The following is a 20258-nucleotide window of genomic DNA, read 5'->3' on the forward strand; positions in this document are numbered from 1 at the left end:
CTGGAAACCACCTGGGGAGGAGCAGGGCCGCCGATTGCTGCCCAGCAGTCTCCTGGGTCTGCCAGACCCCATCTCTCTTGTCCCCCTGTGCTGCCAGAGGCTCTCTGGATCCCTGGGCAGCACCCCAGCCCACTGTGTGGCACAAGGCATAGGCTCTAATCAACACTCCCACCCCAAGAGCCTTGGAGTCACTAGCAGAGGTTCCCCTTCCCCTACAGCAAACATTTTGGCCTTCAGCCTCCCTGGGAGCTCCAGGCACCGGGAAGAAGGCAGCTCAGCTCAAACGGCCTCCCTGAAGGGATGCACCCCTGTCCCTCACGTGGGGGGACCAGGAGCTGAGAAACAGGCTCCGGTGCATCACCACCTGTCCTCTTCTGTGCGGCAGAGCCAGTCTCTGAGAGAGCAAAAGCCACCGCTCTGACTGCAACACCCTGAGCAGCCACCCCAGAGATGGCGAGGGTGCTCTGGGGACAGACAGGTAGCTTTCGCATTTGCAGCTGAGGAGCAGTAAAACACCTCCAGACAGAAGCCAGGAAGGGAAGAGACAGGTATGGGTAAGGTGAACATTCTTCACCACTTCTGAAGGGCTTTGGCAGACCTCTCAAGATTTTGATGATACTTGACAGGTTAAGAGATCTCAGAAGTAAATCAGACTCCCCTCACCAAGCATAGAGTATGAATGTAGCTCTAAAGACAGGGACTAAAATATAAGAACCAAGAAGACTCCAAAACTGTTCCCTAACCAGGAACAGAAATCTTTAAGTCTCCCACCCTAACTTTGTGGTCAGCACCTCCAGCTGTGATGGACCCAACAGGAGAGGAAGCTGCTGAGAGTGGGCTCCTCAAGAGAGGAGAGACATGCAAGTTGTGAAAGGCCAGGGCAGCCCTGGGACCCTTACCCATCTTGAAAAGATGGTTCTGATGTGTTCAGACATCGGAGTCAGGACAAATGTGCTCTAGGGGGGGTCTTCCCTGCCAGGCTGGGATTTTAGGTGAGATATCCTGGACAAATGGGTCCCCTCACCAGGGCAAGCTCCTGGGCTGCAGGCCGAGGGGAGCTGTGTACAAAGAGCCTGAGGGGAACGGGGGCAATGCAACAGTCACAGCTGAGCGCAGCTGAGCCTCCACCCTTGCCACCAGCCCAGGAGCCTGTCCCAGTGAAACCAGTCTGGAATGGTTTAAAGTCAACACGACATCAGTCTCCTACAATTCTCTGACTTCACACTGTGCTTGCGGCTGGCCATGGACACAGTCCCACCACCCCACTGGTCGCTGAGGATGCAAAACAAGGACAGTTCTTATCAGCCATAGGTGCCCACACATCTGCAAGGAGCTGGGGTCAGTTTTGAGGCTGTCAGTCCCTGTGAAAAGGCACAGGTTTGTGCTGGCCCAAGTCTTCCCTGCCTCCTACAAGGGCCTGTGCTGAGAAAACACAGCTCACAGGCAGGCAGAAGGGGCCCTTGCCCTATGTTTTAGGGGGATCCAACCTCCCTCAAAGGAATCATAACGCTCACAGGCAGGCAAGCTTCTCCCTCCTTGGATGCTGACCCTCAGGGCATCCACCTAGGTGCTATTGTTGCCTTCCTGCAGGAGGAGGGTGCTCCGGCACAGCACTGCGCCTTGGCAAACAATGCAGCTGGGTCTGAATGTCCTGGCCGCCAGCTCCGCAAACCCTCCCGCCCACTCTCCCCCTGCACACAGCGACAGCATGGGGCCGATGGAGCTGCCAGCTGGGCGGGGGGCTTTGAACAATAAAGACGGAAAACCCAAACCAGACCTCCACCTCCACAGCCAATATCAAAGCCAACAAAAGGCCCATTTTCCAGCGTCTGACTTCCCTCCCCGGTTACAGCTCTTCCCCTTCCATCTTCTCCCCTCCTTCGTGCGCGCACCTCTCCCAGTCTCCCTTCCCGCTGGAAGATGACGACACTCTAATTGCAAGGGCCCCCTCGCCGCGAGGCGGCTCGACACAGGACTTCAGGACGTGATTGTCTCCTGCCTTTGTGCAGGGTTAAGTGTGCAAGGAGGCAAGGCTTGCATAAAAACACTCGGGCAGAAGCTGGAAAGGTCAAAAACACCCACCATGTGTGTGCCTGCACCCGCTCTCAGTCAGCCCTGCAGTTACAATTAACCCCCAAAGAGCCCCAATCCACTGAGGGGCTGGTGCTGGCCATGCAGGATTGCCTTGAACAGGTCTTCTCTTAAAGCCCTCGCTCTATCTTTTGAAGGAAATCCTCCCCTCACTGCACAAGCCGGATAGAGAGAGGTGAAAAGGGAGGGCAGCTGGTAGCCAAGGATCAGGGGACCATCACAATTTAATGTACAGCTCCCCAGGCACTCTTGGTAATTTGGCGCTTGGCCCCTCCAAAGAGGGCTCTCGCCCTCCCTCCCCCAGAGCCGCTCCTCGGTTCAGCGATGGACAGATGCCTCCATTTCAGATCACACATCCGCGAGCAAAGAAAGGCTGATGGTGAAGGCAAAGCTCAGGCAGTGGAGAGCTCCAGGTCGAAACCCTGCTTGCTCACAGACAAGCCCCGAGATCCATCTTTGCCCTGCCCTCAGGTGGGCTGGAGGGAACCCCAACACTCCCCAAAACCACCCCAGCAGCTACCGCTAGCATCTGCATTTGGATACTCCGGCAACACACACGATGCAAGTTTTAAGCACCGCGCTCCGAGGTTGGTCACAGCTGTCCCCTGCAACGCTAAGAAAGGTGGTACCAGCTTTAAGAAGCCAGACTACCAAGCACAGGTGTCGGTAGGTGCCACAGCCAGAAACCAGTCTGAACCATTTCCTACCAGCAGATGGGCATTTTTAAAAGGGCTCCCGCAACACGGACTTCAATCCCTCCCTCCCAGCACAGCTAGGAAGCGCTCCGTCCCAGCAGAGAGAAGAGCCACCCGGGCTCGGGAGTGAAGCAGTGTGCCGGTCCCTGGGCCAGCAGCTTGGCCACCCCAGAAACTGGCTGCTTGCCCAGGAAGCACCTTACAGCACACATCACAGCTTTGCTGGTGACAGCACCTCCAAAGGTGTCTCGCTAGCAGCTACAAGCGATCCTCACAGCTGAGTAACGATGCTTTGTTCTTGCAGACCACCTCCGGCCTCGGCCTCCTTACAGAGCGCTCCCCTGCAGCATGCCCCCCGCTGCCACCCTTCCCGGACCCTCCACTATTATCCCGATTGTAAGGGACTCCCAGTCCAAATCTTGATGCCAGTCCCCAACCCATCCCCCGCAGAGGACCATGCAGAGCCCCCTGAAGGTACTGCACTAAAGATTTAATGATTTAATGATTTTCAGACCCTACCTGTGACAGTCACCAGCATGGAGGCCACGAGCGGACGGTTGTTGTCCAGCTTACGGCTCAGCCTCAGCTCCCCGCTCGATTGATTTACAATCAACAAGTGCAGTTCATTTCCCCGCTCAAAGGTGTAGAAGAGGCGGTCGGACACATCGGGGTCATAAGCTGGGACCTTCCCTATGACCCCCGAGGGGAAGGTGTTGGACTTATTGGACACATAGTTATTGAACAGGATCTGGAAGTTCTTGAGAACAGGGCTGTTGTCATTCTGGTCAATGAGTTTGATGTGGACTGTGGCTCTGCTGACCAGAGGGGCAGAGGTGGCCTGCACTACAATCACGTACTCGGGTTTTGTCTCATAATCCAGGTCTATCAAGGCTGTGAGCTCCCCAGAAAAGATGTCCATCTGGAATATCTCAGGGATGTTGCCTTCCACAATTTGGTACATGATCTGGGCATTGGGTCCCTCATCCGGGTCAACAGCCGTGATTTGGGCCACGACAGAGCCTACGATGCTGTTCTCCTTTACCAAGACCTCAAACTCTTCAGCGGGAAAGACAGGGGCATTGTCATTCACATCCTGAATGGTAACCTGGATATGGACAGGAGTTCGCTGAGGAGGGATGCCCCTGTCCACAGCGTATGCAGTCAGCTCGTAGACGGGAACGTTCTCACGATCCAGCCTGCGGACAGTGCGAATAATCCCCGAGGTGGGCTCTATGGTGAAGTCTCCATCCCCATCCTCCCCGTTCTGGAAGGTGTACTGCACTCGCCCGTTGGTGTGGGCATCCCGGTCGGTGGCAGAGATCTGGAGCACGCTGGTGAAGGGAGGTGCATCCTCAGAGATCATGCCCTGGTAATGAGGGCTGACAAACTGGGGGGCGTTGTCATTAACATCATTCACCATGATTTCAACATAGGTGGTGTCTGCTTTCTGGGGGATCCCATTGTCCTTGGCGGTGATAGCCAACGTGTACGTGACCTGGTCCTCATAGTCCAGTTCTGCCTGGAGAGTGATGGCCCCGGTGTCTGGATCAATGCGAAACTGAGGGACGTTGTCTTCTAGGTAGTATGTAATGCGGGCGTTTTCCCCCACGTCATCATCTGTGGCACTGATCACCACCACGGTGCTGCCCACGGGCCGGTCCTCGTTGATGCTCACAGAGTAGTGTGCACTCTGGAACACGGGCCGGTGCGTGTTGGCATCGGTGATGTTGATGTGAACGTGGCAGTTGTCACGCAGGGTACGGTCGGAGGCCGTCACGGTGAGCACATAGCGTCTCTCCTGCTTGTAGTCCAGTGGCAGAGACAGAGTGATGAGCCCCATCCCGCCTTGTGTGCTGATGGAGAAGCGGTTCCGCGTGTTGCCTCCCGTGATCTGGTAGGTGATGGCACTGTTCACGTCCCGGTCGATCGCTGTGACGCTGAGGACGCTGGTCCCCACAGCTGCGTCCTCGTTCAGGCGGATGAAGTACTCCTTCTGGGTGAACTCGGGACGGTTGTCGTTGACATCCATGACAGTGATAGTGACACTGGCAGAGGCAGATAAAGATGGAGAACCGTGGTCCCGAGCCTCTACCCCAAAAAAATAGTGCTCAACCGATTCCCGGTCCAAGGGCCCGCTGACGGTGATCCACCCCGTGGCACTGTTCACCACAAAGGGCGTGTCAGCCGAGACCCCCGTCAGTTTGTACTCCAGGCGCGAGTTCTCGCCGTAGTCTGCATCCACAGCCTGGATGTGGATGACGGAGTGGCCAAGGGGAGCATTCTCCAGGACAGAGATTTGGAAAGGGGTGCTGACAAAGATTGGGGCATGGTCATTGATGTCCACCACCTGGATGCTGGCCATGCCAGTGTTGTTAGAGAGGGGAGGGCGTCCCGCATCCTGGGCCCGGATCCTCAGGGCGTACTCTCGCTCCACCTCAAAATCCAGTGGGGCCACCACCTGTATCTCCCCAGTGATGCTGTCGATGGAGAATTGGCCCCGGCTGTTCCCGCTGATGATGTTGTAGTGGACCAGCGCGTTGTTGTCCTTGTCCAGGTCTGTGGCAGTGACACGCAGGATCTCAGTGTGGGGCCGTATGTCCTCCCTCACCTGGACAATGTAGCGCTTCTCGCTGAACTGAGGGGTGTTGTCGTTCTCGTCTAGGACCGTGATGTAGACCTTGACCGTGGCAGAGCGGGGCCCTGGCTCCCTCCCCTGGTCGTTGGCCTCCACCACCAAGGAGTACCTCTCCATCTTCTCCCTGTCCACCGGCCCGCTGGTGGTGATGAGGCCGGAGCGGGGGTCGATCTCGAAGACGGCGTGGGCGGCCCGCTCGTTGACGAAGCGGTAGCGGATGTTGGCGTTGGGCGGGGAGTCGACGTCGGTGGCCCGCAGCTGCAGTATGGGGTATCCCTCCTCCACGTTCTCCCGGATGGTCTCCCGGTACTCGCCCTGCTCGAAGACGGGGTCGTGGTCGTTGCGGTCAGCCACGGCGATGGCCACCATGGTGGTGGCAGAGAGCCGGGGCGCCCCGTGGTCGGCGGCCGTCACGCGGAAGTAGTGCAGCTCCATGCTCTCGCGGTCGAGGGCCTGCGTGGTGGTGATGAGCCCGGCCCGCGGGTCGATGCTGAAGAGCTCCCGCGAGCGGCTGTTCATCAGGGCGTCCATGGAGTACACCAGCCGCCCCGCCTCGCCCCCGTCAGGGTCCTGGGCCGCCACGGCCACCACCGCCGTCCCCGCCGGCTGGTTCTCCGCCACCTCCGCCTGGTAGTTGTACTGGGGGAACAGCGGGTGGCGGTTGGGGGCTGCGCGCCGCCCCCGCCGCCCCGGGGGTAGCGACGGGAAGGGCAGCGGGCGCGGCGGGGCGGCGGGGGGCGGGCAGCGCGTCAGGGACCGGCGGCGCGGCGCCGTGGGCAGCCCCGGGGGCACCGCCGCCGCCCAGCACGGCGCGGCGGCGGGGCAGCCTCCGCGGGCCGGCGGCCCCCCCCAGCCCGGCGGCGGCGCGGCGGCCCCCAGCCCGGGGGGGAACAAAGGGAGCAGCAGCAGCGGCAGCAGCAGCAGCGGCGGCGGCGGCGGCGGCGGCCCCCGGTGGTGGTGGCAGCAGCGGCGGCGGCGGCGGCTCGGGGCGGCCACCGGCTCCTCCGCCGCCATGGTGCCTCGGCGGCCGCCGCCCGGCCCGGGCGCACGGCGGCTGGGCTCGGCGCCGCCCCCGCCTAGCGGCGGCGATGGCCGCCCCCCGCGCCGCTACGGCGCCGCCGCTGCTGCTGCTGCTGCCGGGGGTGGCGACGGCGGCGGCGGCAGCTCCTCCCGCAGCCCCAACATGGCTCCCGCCGCCCCGCCCCGCCCCGCCCCCGCGCGCGCCCCCGCCCGCCCCGCCGCCGCCGCCATCTTGAGGGAGGGCGGGAAGCCGCCGGTTGCCCGGGCGCGCCGCGGCAGTGCCGCCTCCCCGGGGCAGCGGGCACGGCGTGAGGGACGCGCCTGTCCCGGGGCTGTCAGCCGCGCCAGGCGCCGCGCGGGGCTGCCGCCGCCATGTGCCGCTGCCATGTGCCGCGCGTCTGCCCCGGTGCGAGGCGCGGCCGCGTCGTGCGGAGCACGCGGGCCCTGGCGGGAGCCACACCAGCCCTCACGGGCGCTGCCCGGCACGCCAGCCCGCGGTGTGGGGGCACCGGCCGAGCTGCCCCCCGTCACAGCCCGCCTGCCCCCGCCGGCTCACAGCCGCCCGCCATGGCTGCGCCTCCAGGCGCGCAGTGCCAGCTCCGGTGATGGCTGCCGGTGGGGCGGCCTGGCCTCCCCTCGCCCCGGCACGCTGTGGCTGGTGCGGGCTGGTGCTCGTCCGCTGGGATGCGGTGAGGAGCTGCATCCCAGCCAGCCCCTCGTCCTGCCTGGTGCCGCGGGGACGCTTGCCTGGGCCTCGGGGACACAGAGCCTCCAGCCGAAGGCAACGCTTGTCAGGCGGGGATCCCGGGGCTTATGGACGGCGGCCCTCAGTGTGCAGCTCCTCTTGCGCCGACACCGCTGCTGCGGCACTGCCGTGCACCGGGCAGCACCGTGGTCCTTGTGCCACCACAAGCATCTCCAGGAGCAGGCTGCTTCCCCAAGGTGCCAAGAAGAGACCGTGGGGTTAGCCATCCTGCCGCTGCAGGAGGGGCGAGGCAGGGAAACACTGGCGTTTTGGCAGGAGGCACTGCCGATGCTCCGCAGCCCACCCGTGGCCGTCTGCAAGCAGCACCGAGTCTGGCATCTTCAGGGATGGGTTTTCTACCACGTACATGAGAAAGGGCTTCCCCTTGTCAGGTGCTGCAGGGCAGTAGCTCTCCCAGGCATTGCCCAGACACCTGCAACAGCATCACAGCCCCAGTCACCCAGCCTCACCACCCACGGGCACCCACACGTGTGGCAGGGATTTAGCTGGCCCTCCCCTGTGCCCCAATGCAGACCTCAGCCGCCCCCACCCTCCAGGTGAGTCATCAACACTGGAAAGAAAGTTGCAGGTTTTTCTTCCAGCATCCATGAAAAAACCCTGTTTTTCCAAGGAAAATTCAGTTTGGGGCCCTTGCATCAGGATGGTTCATTAGCACATCAGCCTTGCAACTTAGCTGTTGGTTTGATCTCAATCAACTAATATCGCAGCCTAATCCACTGAAGCTTGTAATAAGCTTAGGAATAACAGGGGTTTACGTCCTCATTAGCGTTCAGTTCACTGCAGCGGGGGAAACATCCTTGGCTGCATCCTGTTGAAGAAGAGGGCAGCCTGAGGCAGGGTGGCTGGGGCGCATCTGGAGAAGAGCCATGTCGGGGAGGAAAACACAGTAAATCTGGGAGATGGGGAGATTTAGGATGGGGTAGGGAAGGGCAGGGAGTACATGGGACACACAGTGCCTCCATGCACATCCCAGCTCCAGGGGGGCTGCAGGAGCCCCTCGTGCTGCTGTGCTGGATGGGCTGCAGTTCAGGGTGGGTAGGCTGGGAGCAGGGGGACCCCGGGTGCCTACACCACAGCCAGGCTGGGCACTGCCAGCACCCCTTGTGCAGCCTCTATGTAGCTCCCAAAAAGACACAATGTTAACAGCGGGATGGATTCACACCGCAGATGGGGCTTCGCTGCCGGCTCAGCCCTCGCTTCCAGCACTGCCGGAGTCACGCGCAGTCTCCGACGCTCCTGGGGAGCGAAACACGCTCCCACCCTGCGGGAAACCTAACGAGGCTGGGCAAGGTCCCACGGTCCCTTGGCAGAAATGTGAGTGGCTGCTTTGGAGCTGCACACTGCTTTGGACCGTGCAGGCCCTCTGCACAGCAAGGAGAAGGTCGGAGATGTGTTGACCCCTGGGCACAGCAGGTCTGGGGACCTCGAGGGGGTCCAGCTGCCACTGCCGGGGTGGTGCCCTCTGCACCAGCTGTGGACAGGACCGCAGCATCCCACACGCTGCAGCTGCAGCGCTGAATCCTGGTGTCACCAGCACTTTGCCTCTGCCCGATGTCCCATGTTCCTGTGCTCCCCTGCCAACCATGACCACCAAATGACTCTCCCCCGGCTTCGGTTCCACTGATGGTGACAGATGGTCCCCTATCAATTATCGTTAGTGTAAACGAGGGGGTGGGAAGAGCGCATGCTGCCCACTGATTTGGGCAAGCAGGCTCCCACTCCCAGGGTGGAAAGCGAACACAAAGCAGGGCCTGCAACACGGCCAGCAGGTCCCCAGAGCACCTTGCACCATCCTCACAGTCGGTGGTTCTCTGTACGGGGCTGGTGCCTCCCTTCCACCACCATCAGCCACACAGAAGCCAAGGACTGGCCACCACCCAGGCAACAGCAGAGTGGGCAGAGGCAGCCTGGGCTGAGCAAATGTTTCAGGACCACCATGGGAAATATCAAGCAAGCCCTAGAGCGGTTCTAGCACAGCTCAGCACGTGCCGGAGAGAAATCGCCATGGTGCTTACACCTGGTGGGTGTGGAATTCTAAGCCTCCGGAGAACCTGACACGTTAATTTATAAACTCCATAGGATTCCTGAACATCGGTAATCTGCTATGGTTAACTCCTCAGCCACCACAAAATGCCTCTGGCTTGGCTGGTCCAGCACCAGCACTGGTGGGGCTGTGGCTATGCCAGCCGTGTGTGCGTGGTGCCCTGGGGGGATTTACATTCTCCCCCTCCAGGCCCTTGCACACCTGCCCAAGCCCTCCGGGCACCATCAGGCTTACACCGACCAGCAGAGCAGCCCCGGCCCCGTGCACAGCTTACCCAGGAAACCTTGTCTAATAAAGGGCAGCGCAGCACCCGCGTATGACAGGAACGTGCCGGCTTTGTGCGAGCCCCCGCCGCTGGCTAGATTATACATCACACCTCCTCAAACTGGGGATTTGCAGCCAAGAAACCCAATCAGGAGAGAGGCGATGCTTTTAAAAAATTATGAAGGCTTTCAAGTTTATTTGTTCTAATTACCCAGCTGACAGCTCAGGGGAGGAGGAGAAAATCATCGGGGTATTACTGCCACAAAATAGTAGTAATTGAATCATTCCAGACAATAAAGCAGAGGCGCAGGTCACAGGCAGCGCATCGCTCCTCCCTGCGCCAGCCCCCCAACACCCCTCACTGCTGCACCGCAATAAAAACACACAGATACGAGGCAACACCACTCCAACAGTGGCCTGTTGTGGCTAATGGCAACACAAGCGTGTTCTCTGCACCTGTCACCCGTGTGCAGAGCAGGAACCACTCCTTACCCCCAAGGAGCAGGCTTGAGGGTAATGAGTTTAGGTGCTGCAGTTTTTCCCCTGTGATGTGCGAAGGCCTTTCCTTGGCTGTGGGTGTGGGTCTCCCCCAGGACCCCCCATGTGAGGCTGCTCTCCAGATCTTCCAGCCCTGGCTGCAGTGACAGCACACTGGTGGTACAGGTGGGGTGACGCTCACTGGGCAGCTGGGACATGAGGCGAGCCAGCCCCAGGGACAGCAAAGGCTCAGGGATGCTGAAGGGACCCGCCAGCTCTGCCTGTTCAGGCTCAGCCCAGCCAGGGCTCTGCCAGCCCCCCGTGGCAGGCAGGGTGCTGTCACAAAAGGCTTTGCCCAGGCTGTGCTCCTGGCTAGCAGAGCCATGGCTCCTGCCTGCTTCTGGGCTTCCACCGAGCTCTGGGCTTGTGACAGCCTGGCACAGGAAAGCCCGGGCTGCGTCACTGAAGGCAAGTGCTAGAGGAACATCCCACTGCTGCAGCGGGGCATGAGCCGACAACAAGCCCAAGCAACGCCCAGAGGCAAGCTGAGGTTAGCTCAGGGGGATGTGCACTGAGCAAGGGGGGGACGTGCACTGAGCAAGGGGACACAGCAGAGCCACAGCATGGCAGCCCCCATGCACTGTGGTTCCCCCCCAGATGTGCAGCTCGACACACTGTGAGGCTACGACAAGGAGACGCTAGCCAAAGAGGCAAGAGCTGGGACACAGCCCTGGCCACGTTTCTGCAGGCAGCTGTGCTTGGTGCAGCCCCCCTGTTTGAGGGGGTAGAGCCTGCACCTGGCATTTACACCCCTACTCTTGGCCAGGGCTGTAGCCCACTGGCCCCCTGGCTCCCCCCAGCATGCAGCCAGGAGCAGACACCAGCTTCCCTGCTCCCAGCTCGGTGCTCTACCAAGCACCTGCTGCCCTCCCACCACACACTGCCCCTGTCATCCAAGGCACCCCCCAAAGCAGCATATGCAGGGCTGAGGTTTGGGAACAGACACCCGCAGCCAGAGCGTGATTCATTAGCACTCGATACAGACCGTTAAACCCTTGCTGCACGGGCTTGCTGCCTCGGCAGCTCTGCTGGGAGCCAGCTGAGGCTGTGCTGCCTTGCGGGAAGCGAATTGCTGAGTCCAGCTCTGCCAAACCCTTAATCTGGAGCAGCGATGCTGGGCAGGCCCATGGGGGTGATGGCTGTGGCCCTTAGCAAGGGCTGATACCCTCCACCACTCCTTACCTGCCAGCAATGTGGTAGGAAAACACAATGCAAGAAGCTAAGTGTGGGAAAACTACTGCATTGCTCGTGTTTGAAGATCAGCACCCACTGCTTTGCCTTAGTGGGCAGCAGGCACCCCAGCCACCCCCACCGCTTCAGCCCCCCAACAGGATGGGGCAGGCAGGGCTACGTTCACAGGAGTCCAGTTTAAGACATTTTTATTCCTCTGCATGTTACACTTAGTGTTTAAGAAAATACAGGATCCCTTTTGACATTCATACATTTTTACAGGGGAAAAATAGGTTTCTCTACGAGGGTGGTTATTAAGCTTGGGCATTCCCAGGCTGACTTCAAGAGGTCCTCACCTGCCTTGGCTGCCAGGCCAACCCCCTCTGATCCTGAGCATCACTGCCCTAGTGCTCAGAGTCTGGGCCTGCAGAGCAGAGCTCGTGTCATCACCTCAAGCTAAAAGAACAAAATACAGTGCCCAGTATTTCCAGTTCCACCTTCCAATAGTTCCTACACTGGATACTGCAAAGGAAGAGCTGGGGACAGGGAGCGACCAGACTGTGCAGATACAAATATCTAAGAGACCCACGTTAGTGTGTGTGACTATCTGTAACAGGGAAACAGGTTAATCCCATTTGCTAGAAACCTAGAAGAAAGATAAATAAGGGTTCCCCACACTCGTGCATAGTCACAAACAGCTACTGGACACCAGGCTCACGCTGCCTCTGAGCGCTGCCACGTGCAGAGGGAGGGCAGCGAGGCAGAGCTACTATGAAGCTCAAGGCAAGAAATCCACACGCTTCACGAACAGAGCACGCCTGCCCACACGCAGCCCCTCTGCTCGGGGCCCCGGGGCAACGCTGCAAGAGAGGAGAGGTGGCAAGCGGCAGCTTTCACTCGGCAGGACACGTCTTTGCGCTGTGTCCGGGCCAAACGCTTCCTAAGGGCAGCGTCACTCGTGGTTGTTACTTCTAGGCTGCCACAGTGTGCAAGAAATTCAGATTTAAACGTCACTATAGAAAGCAGATTGAAAAAAGCAGCTGCTGGGGTAAGACCTCTATGACCCTAGGTGGAGTGTTACCCAGAGGCAAAGCTGACGGCCAGGAGGGAGTGAAAGGCTCACTAGACGAGGCGTTAGACAGCGAGCGAGCTACCTCCCCTTGGCAGGGCTGCAGCACATTGGCACTAGCAGCAGAAAACAAAACAGATGTTACAAAAGCTTCTTCCAAGCACCAGCGGATGCCACTTGGTCACTGCAGGGAGAGAGATGCACATGGAAAAGAAGTGACACTCTAAGGCCTTTCTCTTCGGGACACCAGCGCAGCTAAACACCCGCCACCCCAGCTGCTAAGTCCCTCGCAAGCTCTCTGCCCTTCCCGCTAACACCAGCCCCACAAATACCTCCTGCCCGAGTCTTGCAGGCAAACCACGTGCCAGCGCCCACCCCACTCCGACTTCCCCCCCAGCACCAGGCCCCGGGCGCACCCCATGCCCTTTCTGCCGCTGGCGTTTCTAAAGGGCTGGCGAACGCTGTCCCACCCTTAGGCCTCGCACGGAGGGATATAAGGTATGAGCTGTACTGGAAGGGAATGGGGAGAAAGTGTCAACAAGGGACATCGTCGATCCAAGTGGTTCAAACTCCAGTCCAAGCTGAGGGGCGGTTAGCTGGTACCAGGAGAGATTTCTGGGAACTCCTTATAAATCTCCAAGATGATCAGTTTGTCCATCTGGCACTGCTGGCCCTCCTCCTCCTCCCCCAGGATGCGCTGCAAGATGCCCTGCAGGTCGGAGAGGCGGTGCTGGTGCTGCAGATAGGGCGTGGAGCGGATGATGGCGTGCATCAGAGATAGATACTCCATCCTCAGCTGCCAAGTGGGAGGGGAGACAAAACACAGAGCACAATGAAAGATTTAAAGTGAGATAAACAAGCATGCCAGCCTCCATGACAGCATGAGCACAGGAACAGCTGCTGCTGCACCACCAGCCAGAGAGCGACTCCAGAGGCACCTGCTTTTCCTTAAGGCTCATTAGTAGCTATGGAAAACTCTGCTTTTCCCACAGCAATCCAGTGCTGCTCTTCACCCACTCTCAAACATGTGTGCATCCCCTGCCTCTTGCAACACCAAAACAGAGAGATCCCTCCTACTTCTACTACTCACAGAGGGTCCCTGTTCCCAGAGGTCCTTGGACCTGGTGCAGACCACCAGAAGCCTGGCAGATCTTTCTTCAAACACGCCTTTCTACCACTGTGTGCTGGGCAGGATAAATCCCCACTTCCTCCTCAGCCCCCAAAGTTGATTTGAGCACCCAGAAATGTCGTGCCCACCCCAGGACTCCACTCTTGCCTGCACCAGCAGGCCCCATGGAGGGCCAGGAGAAACATTGTTGCTCTGAGACTGTGCTCCCTTCCCCAATGCCTATGGGTTACTGTGAGCACCTTGTCTCCTGGGGAGAGATCAGCAATCTGCCGCACCAGGATGTCTATCAGGACCATCATGTCTGTGTGGTAGAAGATGCTGGCTGTATCCTTGCTGGCAAAGATGTCCTGCAGAAACTTCAGCACTGAGTGCGGTGGCTGAGGCTGATGCTTGAAGATACAAACCGGATCATCTGGGGGAGGCAGAGACTGTGCTAAGCCACATGCTCCCCGTTGCCCCCCTCCTCCATCTTCAGCACACATCCCTTCATTAGGCCCTACAGGCTTTGGAGAGGAGCTGCCCCTGGCCTCGGCCAGCCACTCCCTGCCTGTGGCTAGCTTTTGTGCCAGCAGACCTTAGTGCCTTGCACAAAGCTGCGTAATCAGGATGGCAGCTCTGCAGGGTACCAAGCAGAGACCAAACTCATTAGTATTGGCATTAATCATTGTTTATGTTTCACCTACCATCCCAGGTGAGAGCTCATTAGCACATCACCTCTCAGTGCCTCCCCTTTTTGCTCAACAGCTACCACTCATTTTCTCCCTCATTTATTAAGCCTGGCCCAATAACCCCTCTGAAAAGCCCATCAAAGCCTGTACCAGAAACAAGCTTTCACCACAGAGACCAGGCTAGTACCATCCCAGAAGCAAGAAAGAAACACTTCCATGTTTAAATGAGTCACCACATCCTGTTGTCTTCCAAAACACATCCTGGCAGACCCCCAAGAGGGGCTCTCGGACACTGCAGCCCCCCCAACCCCAGCAGTTGTCAGGAAGGCGGGCAAAAGAGAAGCATCTTCATTAGGTTGTGGCCCCCCTTCTTATTCCCCCAGCCCCTTGCAGTAAGGTGATCCCTGCAGGGAATCTGGCAGGGAAAAGGCTAAACAAAGGCTTTGGGAAGAGGCCAGACAGAAGAGCACCGAGATGCCGGCTGCCCTCAAACTGATATAGTGTGGAGACAGTGATTTGCAACCCCAAAGAGAGCTAAAGCCAGAGTAAGATGAGCTGCAAGCATCACAGATGAGTTATTTACCTGCAAATCAACAAAATGAATCTCAGGCAGCAAAGCCCCTGTGCTCCAGAAGGTATTAGAAAGCACAATAGTGGCATGCAGCACAGGCAGAAATACCTGGCACCGCTCTTCTGTGGAGATCTCCAGCTTTCTAGCAATCTGCTTTGCAAAAGCTCTTACACGTACAGTGGATTTCACTCTATGCTTGGAGCAGACACAAAGCTAACCCTCTGCCGGCGATTCTGAAATGGGAAGTTCCACTCTAAGCAGCATTTTGGAAGGCAAGACCTCACTCTGGATCTGTCCCCCGGGGCAGATGATTGCCAGCACAGGCTGAGTTTGTGTGCCAGCGCTGATGGAGTCCTGTCTATCCAAGGACAGAAGTGGCCCAGGACCAGCTTTCCTCCCAGACAAGAGCTTGCCTACATTGCAGCCAGCCACGCCATGAGATGAGGCGGATCTGAGCCAGTACATGGAAATGGCAGCCCTCTCTTCCTAGACGCCATCAGTATCACTATTCTTTGTGCAGCTCCATCCTCAGCAATGCAGCCTGTCACCCTCAGAAACTCACCAAGAAGCAGCACGTCCTGCCTGAGCTGACGGCTCCTCAGCTACCTGCATCCCTGACACATCCCACCCCTTAACGAGGACTGGGCTCGTCTCCCCGAGTCACCATTAGCTGCATCCCCTGCCAGGCATGTAATAGTGCCGCAAACACTCACCTCCCCTGTTCAGCAGCAGCAGCAGCTTTTCTGTGAAAGTCTTGACATTCGAGTGCTTGCTTATTGTAGTCATGATCACACTGTGTTCTGGAACTAAGGGAGAAACCTGTTCAGCACATCCCTTTGTTTCCTGAAGACCATGGCAATAAAAAAAAAAATAATGGTGGAGGGCTCCTATTTCACAGCAGTGCTCTGGGGAGCTTTGGGGAACCACAGTCTATCAGGGCTACAAAAAGTTTCAGCCCCACAGGGTGGGCGGGCAGGGAGAAGGAAGGTAGAATAAACCTGGAAACAACACATGAAATACTTGGGACTTTGTGCTTTCTATGTGCATCTGATTCACATGTGGGCTCCAGTCCTGCCAGCCAAATGCTGTGAAATACCTTGCAAAGGCTTTATGTTGTCAAACAGTACCTCTGCTCACAACCCTCTGAAGCCAAGGGCTCCACACTCTGCTATATTCTTACTTCATATCAGTAGTGCCCTGCTGGAATTTACTGCCTCTCAAGCTCTCATAAGAAGGGCTGACCAGGTCCCAGGAGCATGCCAGAAGGGAAAAGTTTTTCTTCCCAGCACTTGGCATCGGGCTGTGCAATGGTAGGGGCTGAAGAATTCTTCTACAAAATGTCCCCTAGCCTGCTTTGGGGATGACTTGTGGTAACTAATGTACATTCATCCTAGCAGATCTTATGCATGTGTGTGAGTGTGCACACTCAGAAGCAACCAAACAGCACACTGTGGCTGTTTCTGTGGCACAGGGTTGGCAACCCTATAATATTTCACAGGCTGCAAAGTGCTTTAGGATCCTTTATGCTGTGAAGGACATCAATATGTTTTTAGAAGAGTTTTTGAACTAATGCTGCACCACTTAACTGTATAATAGATAAATCTTGCAGGCAGAGGAATAAAAAATTCAATCTACTAATAAGCAACCTGAACATCATTTAGCATGTTCTTAGCATCAGAGAACAAGTCACTGCTCTCAGCTACATCCCAGGTGGGCAATAATCCCCCAGAAACACACTGCCTGTCATGCATTATTGCCTAATTACTGCAGCCAGGAAGTATATGGGTAAGTGTGAGAAGGGGTAGTGAATGAAAGTAGCAGAGATATACTTAATCAGTCTGTGCAATCAACTTTCACATGAAATTAGAAACTTTCACATAAATTTTAATGAAGCACAACTCAAAATAACAGGTAAATTACTGGACACGTCCTTGCTGCTTTATCCTCCCCTCCCTCCACGAAGCCAAAGATAAAGCCATGAAGCAGAACAAGAGGAAGTCTTGTTGTAAAGACAATTGGAGCAACAGGAGATTTTGGGTTAAGGAGGGGCCTCTCTTGGCAGGACCTTGAACTACTTTCCAATTTTCCAACAACAGGCTTCAAAACTCACAGGCAGCAATAGGGCAAATGCCCTTCTCTAGGGGCCAGATGTGTTGTCTTTTCTCATGGAGCTCAGGAGGGGAGGACAGAGAACAAGGGCAATCAGGAGAGAGCACAGCTCAGGCCAAAGTTGAAGAGCCTGGCCCCAAAACACAGGCACTGAATGAGCTTCAGGGGGGGCAGATGGGCAAGCAGAAGGTTTGTCAAGACCTACAGAAGGCAGAGGACTTTCTTTCTGGACTGATATTGAGATATACCTGCTGAAGCATCTTCTCTCCTAAATCAGCTGTGCCTATGAGTTAACCCCACTCATGTTCTGCAAGTGCAGTCCAGTAACTGCTTTGATCCAGGCAGTATGGAAGTACAGAGAGAAATCAGCTGGGCTACATGGAGCTGCTGTGCCCCAGAGGGTCAGTTGGTTGGACACGGGCTCTCAGACCTGTTTTTTCCTCTAGGGTTTTGCACAATATTTAAACACAGTGTATTGCCAGAAGCTACAGGCGCTGGAGAGGTTATCATAGCACCATAAAGACCCACTGAGATTCTCCTCATTCTTCACACCCTCACTCCAGACCACTGAAATCCTGCCAAGTCAGAGCAGCACCAAACAGACCTGGAATGTGAAGATTGAAGGCCAGAAGGACGTTGACAAATAAGTCAGGCAGCTGGTCGGTGGTGTCCGAGGGCAGCCCGTCCTCAATCACATCCAGCAGAAACTGCACGAACTGAGAGTTGAGATGTTCTGCACAAGGAGAAAGAAGGGCATTTATAGCACAGTGAAAATAAACCAAGCAACAAGGGACCACGCAAGCCACTTCTCCACGCTTTTATGCTTAAAAACCATTAATGGAGTCCCAGCCTCCAGGGAATTAACAGCCCTGCAAGAGGACTAGACAGACCACTGAAGTGTCTTTGTGTGAGAGATAAGTGGCTCAGAGAACTACCCACAGTGCAGGGGAACGCTGAAAGTTGGTCCCTCACTGGCAATTTTTTGGAGTAAATAAAACACCAAATCCTGTTCCAGCTGTTGTTGCAGCATCACTGCCGCCAATGAAGGCTTCAGGTAGGAAGAGATTTGTATTCTTGACCACCGATTCAATCCATCTATTTAAAAAAAGTAATCATCCAGATCATTAGTAATAACCCATTTTTCAATTTAGCTATTAGGAAAGCTCAGGAGCTCATGCAAATAAGTCCACCTGCAGAAAATAATTGCCAGGGTTACATGAGGAGAGAAAAGCAGGAGGTGTGGAGGCTCATTCCACAGTCTCTACTGCACCAGCTTAAATCTAGTATGTATTTACTGGGGTGTTAAGGTGAAGCTGCTAAGGAGATGCTTACAAAAATCTCTACTGCATTTCTAGGAAAACTGAGCCCAGAGTTTCCCAAATACAGGGAACATAACATGGCTTGGGGAAAGAGTAGGCAGGCAGGGCTTTCTGGCTGAGGGTTGGAATGAAAGGGCAGAGGATAAAATAGGCAGATCTGACACGTTTGTACTTCCTTACTGACCGCTATACCCTTAATCATCTCTGCTTTCCCTAAGGGCTTGAAATACACAGGGCTGCACTGTCCTGTTAGAAGGGAGATCAGGAAGAGGCCACATTATGCAGCTGACAGCTTTAGTGGGCGTTCATGGAGTGATCTGGGCTCTCAGCCTCATCAGCAGACAGAATGTCTCCGAGGCAAGTAAGAGAGGTGCGTGCTTTCATGCAGGGCAGAGGTAAAATAAAATGCCACTTAGTCAGAGCAATGGGCAAATCCACTCCTTCTGCAGCACGGCATCAGTCCTCCACTGCTCTAACCCAGATTTGTGCTGCTCTCTGGAAATCTGGCATCTCAGCCCAGAGTTCTGACAGCCAGGCTCTACTGATAAAGAGCAGACCCTGCTCTTGCCCTGCTTGTGCTGGGCTTTCCCCCTAGCTGCCTCCACCCTAGCCACGGGGACAGGTCCCGTCCCTGTGTCTGCTGGTGTGCCCCAGGTGTCCCACCATCAGTTCTGCTGTCCTACCAAGCCGTAAGCTGCTCTTACCGTAGTGATGATACGGCAGGGGCTCCCCCATGGAGAACATCATTGCCAGCACCAGTGCAGAGTAGCACATCTTTTGATGATCTGCAAGATAAAGGTCCTGCTATTAGTTCTTCTGAGGATGTTCCCCAGCTGCGGCTGGGCAGTCACACATTTAATACAGACATTTAACACTGATTAGACTGCTCCTCGTTCCTGTATTTACTCAGCTATAAGGGTGTTTTTTCCCCTGTTTAAGCACACCACACACCTTCTGTGCCATGCGTTTCCAAAGCAATGTAAAAATAATCACAACAAGAATTCTTGATTTTTTTTCCTCTCCACTTAAAGAGGATCTGGGCAAACTTGATCTGAATAATTAAAAACCGCCCCTGCACAGTCCCAGGACACATCCCATAGTTATGTAATTACTGAACCCAGAAAAAGCATCCATCTGGCCACCTCAAAATACTGACTGTTCCAACCAACACCACCCCCGGACAGCTACGCTGCTTGTTACTGTCTCTGCACTGCTCTACTTTCACTACCTCAGCTCTGCCTGGAGGTATAAAAGGTCTCTGGGGAGACCAGATCACTGCTCACGGCTCGGACTGTGCATCTGCCCACCTCCCAGGCCACACGTGTCTCCAGCATTAATACATCCCGCAGCCTGCTAGTCCAACACAATTTTTGCTGGCAGCAGCTGTACGTGAATGCTCCACAGAACCACAGCCGGTGCCTTTCCTGCACTGTAATTAATGGATACACCTCAATAGCTATTTGCAGAAGCAAAGAGAGTCATGGAATAGGATCTATGTCATCATCAAATATAGCCTCCATCCAGTTCAGCAAGTCTGAAGACGATCGGAAAAGGAGCATTATTTTTATAAAGTAGGTTACCACACATACTGGCTAAATAAAGTTCAGCTATATCTCCCAGAAAGAGCCTAGGGACACTTGTTACAAGGAAACTGAGGCTGTATTTATAAAAAACTGACCAAAACTACTTTTCATTAGAGGAAAAAGTCCCTTCAGTGTATGATGCTTCTCCCAACATACTGTTTCCTTGCATGACACATGTGGGTTCCAGAACCTCCTCAAAACTCTTTAAGACATTTCACTTCTCTATGCACAAATCAACCCATCTCTAAGCACCTGCACCCTGCAGTTTGGTTTTGACTGCACAGACTGACACCTTCACTGTCGCCACATACTCCTGGACTTGGCCAAAGGACTTGCAACACTTGGCAGCTCTTAGATTTACTGTTAGCACAGGGGGAAAAATGCTAGTGAATCATTCCAGCCTTGTGCCCCGGGAAAGTCAGCTCTGTGAGCAAAGCCTCTATAAACAAAGAACATGCAGACTTTGTCAGAGCTCCACAAGATGCCAGAGTTTTCAAATAGCAAATACTTTGAGTAAATATAGATCATTTGGGGCTTAACCAGAGATACTACAGCATTAACAAGATTAAGAGTTTGTAGGAGAGCGCT

General features: G+C 55.9%; 2 protein-coding genes across 6 annotated transcripts in view; both read right to left on the reverse strand.

Annotated features, from left to right (window-relative positions):
* Positions 1-6435, reverse strand: part of CELSR3 (cadherin EGF LAG seven-pass G-type receptor 3) — a 34422-nt gene extending 27987 nt beyond the window's left edge. Inside the window, exon 1 of one of the 2 annotated variants that reach the window (XM_074879256.1) lies at positions 3306-6435. In XM_074879256.1, the coding sequence (XP_074735357.1) occupies positions 3306-6435 (3130 nt within the window). The remainder of the gene's footprint in view (positions 1-3305) is intronic. The other variant, XM_074879257.1, reaches the window with a different exon arrangement.
* Positions 6436-11414: 4979 nt separating this feature from the next.
* Positions 11415-20258, reverse strand: part of NCKIPSD (NCK interacting protein with SH3 domain) — a 54704-nt gene continuing 45860 nt past the window's right edge. For 2 of the 4 annotated variants that reach the window (XM_074879258.1, XM_074879259.1), the window contains 5 exons: positions 18792-18872; positions 17373-17501; positions 15373-15465; positions 13660-13832; positions 11415-13087 (listed from right to left, as the gene is read on the reverse strand). In XM_074879258.1, coding sequence (XP_074735359.1) covers positions 12884-13087; positions 13660-13832; positions 15373-15465; positions 17373-17501; positions 18792-18872 — 680 coding nt within the window. In that variant the 3' untranslated portion in view covers positions 11415-12883. The other 2 variants (XM_074879260.1, XM_074879261.1) reach the window with 2 other exon arrangements.

Source organism: Strix uralensis, chromosome 10, assembly GCF_047716275.1.
Source record: "Strix uralensis isolate ZFMK-TIS-50842 chromosome 10, bStrUra1, whole genome shotgun sequence".
NCBI classification, from domain to species: Eukaryota; Metazoa; Chordata; class Aves; order Strigiformes; family Strigidae; genus Strix; species Strix uralensis.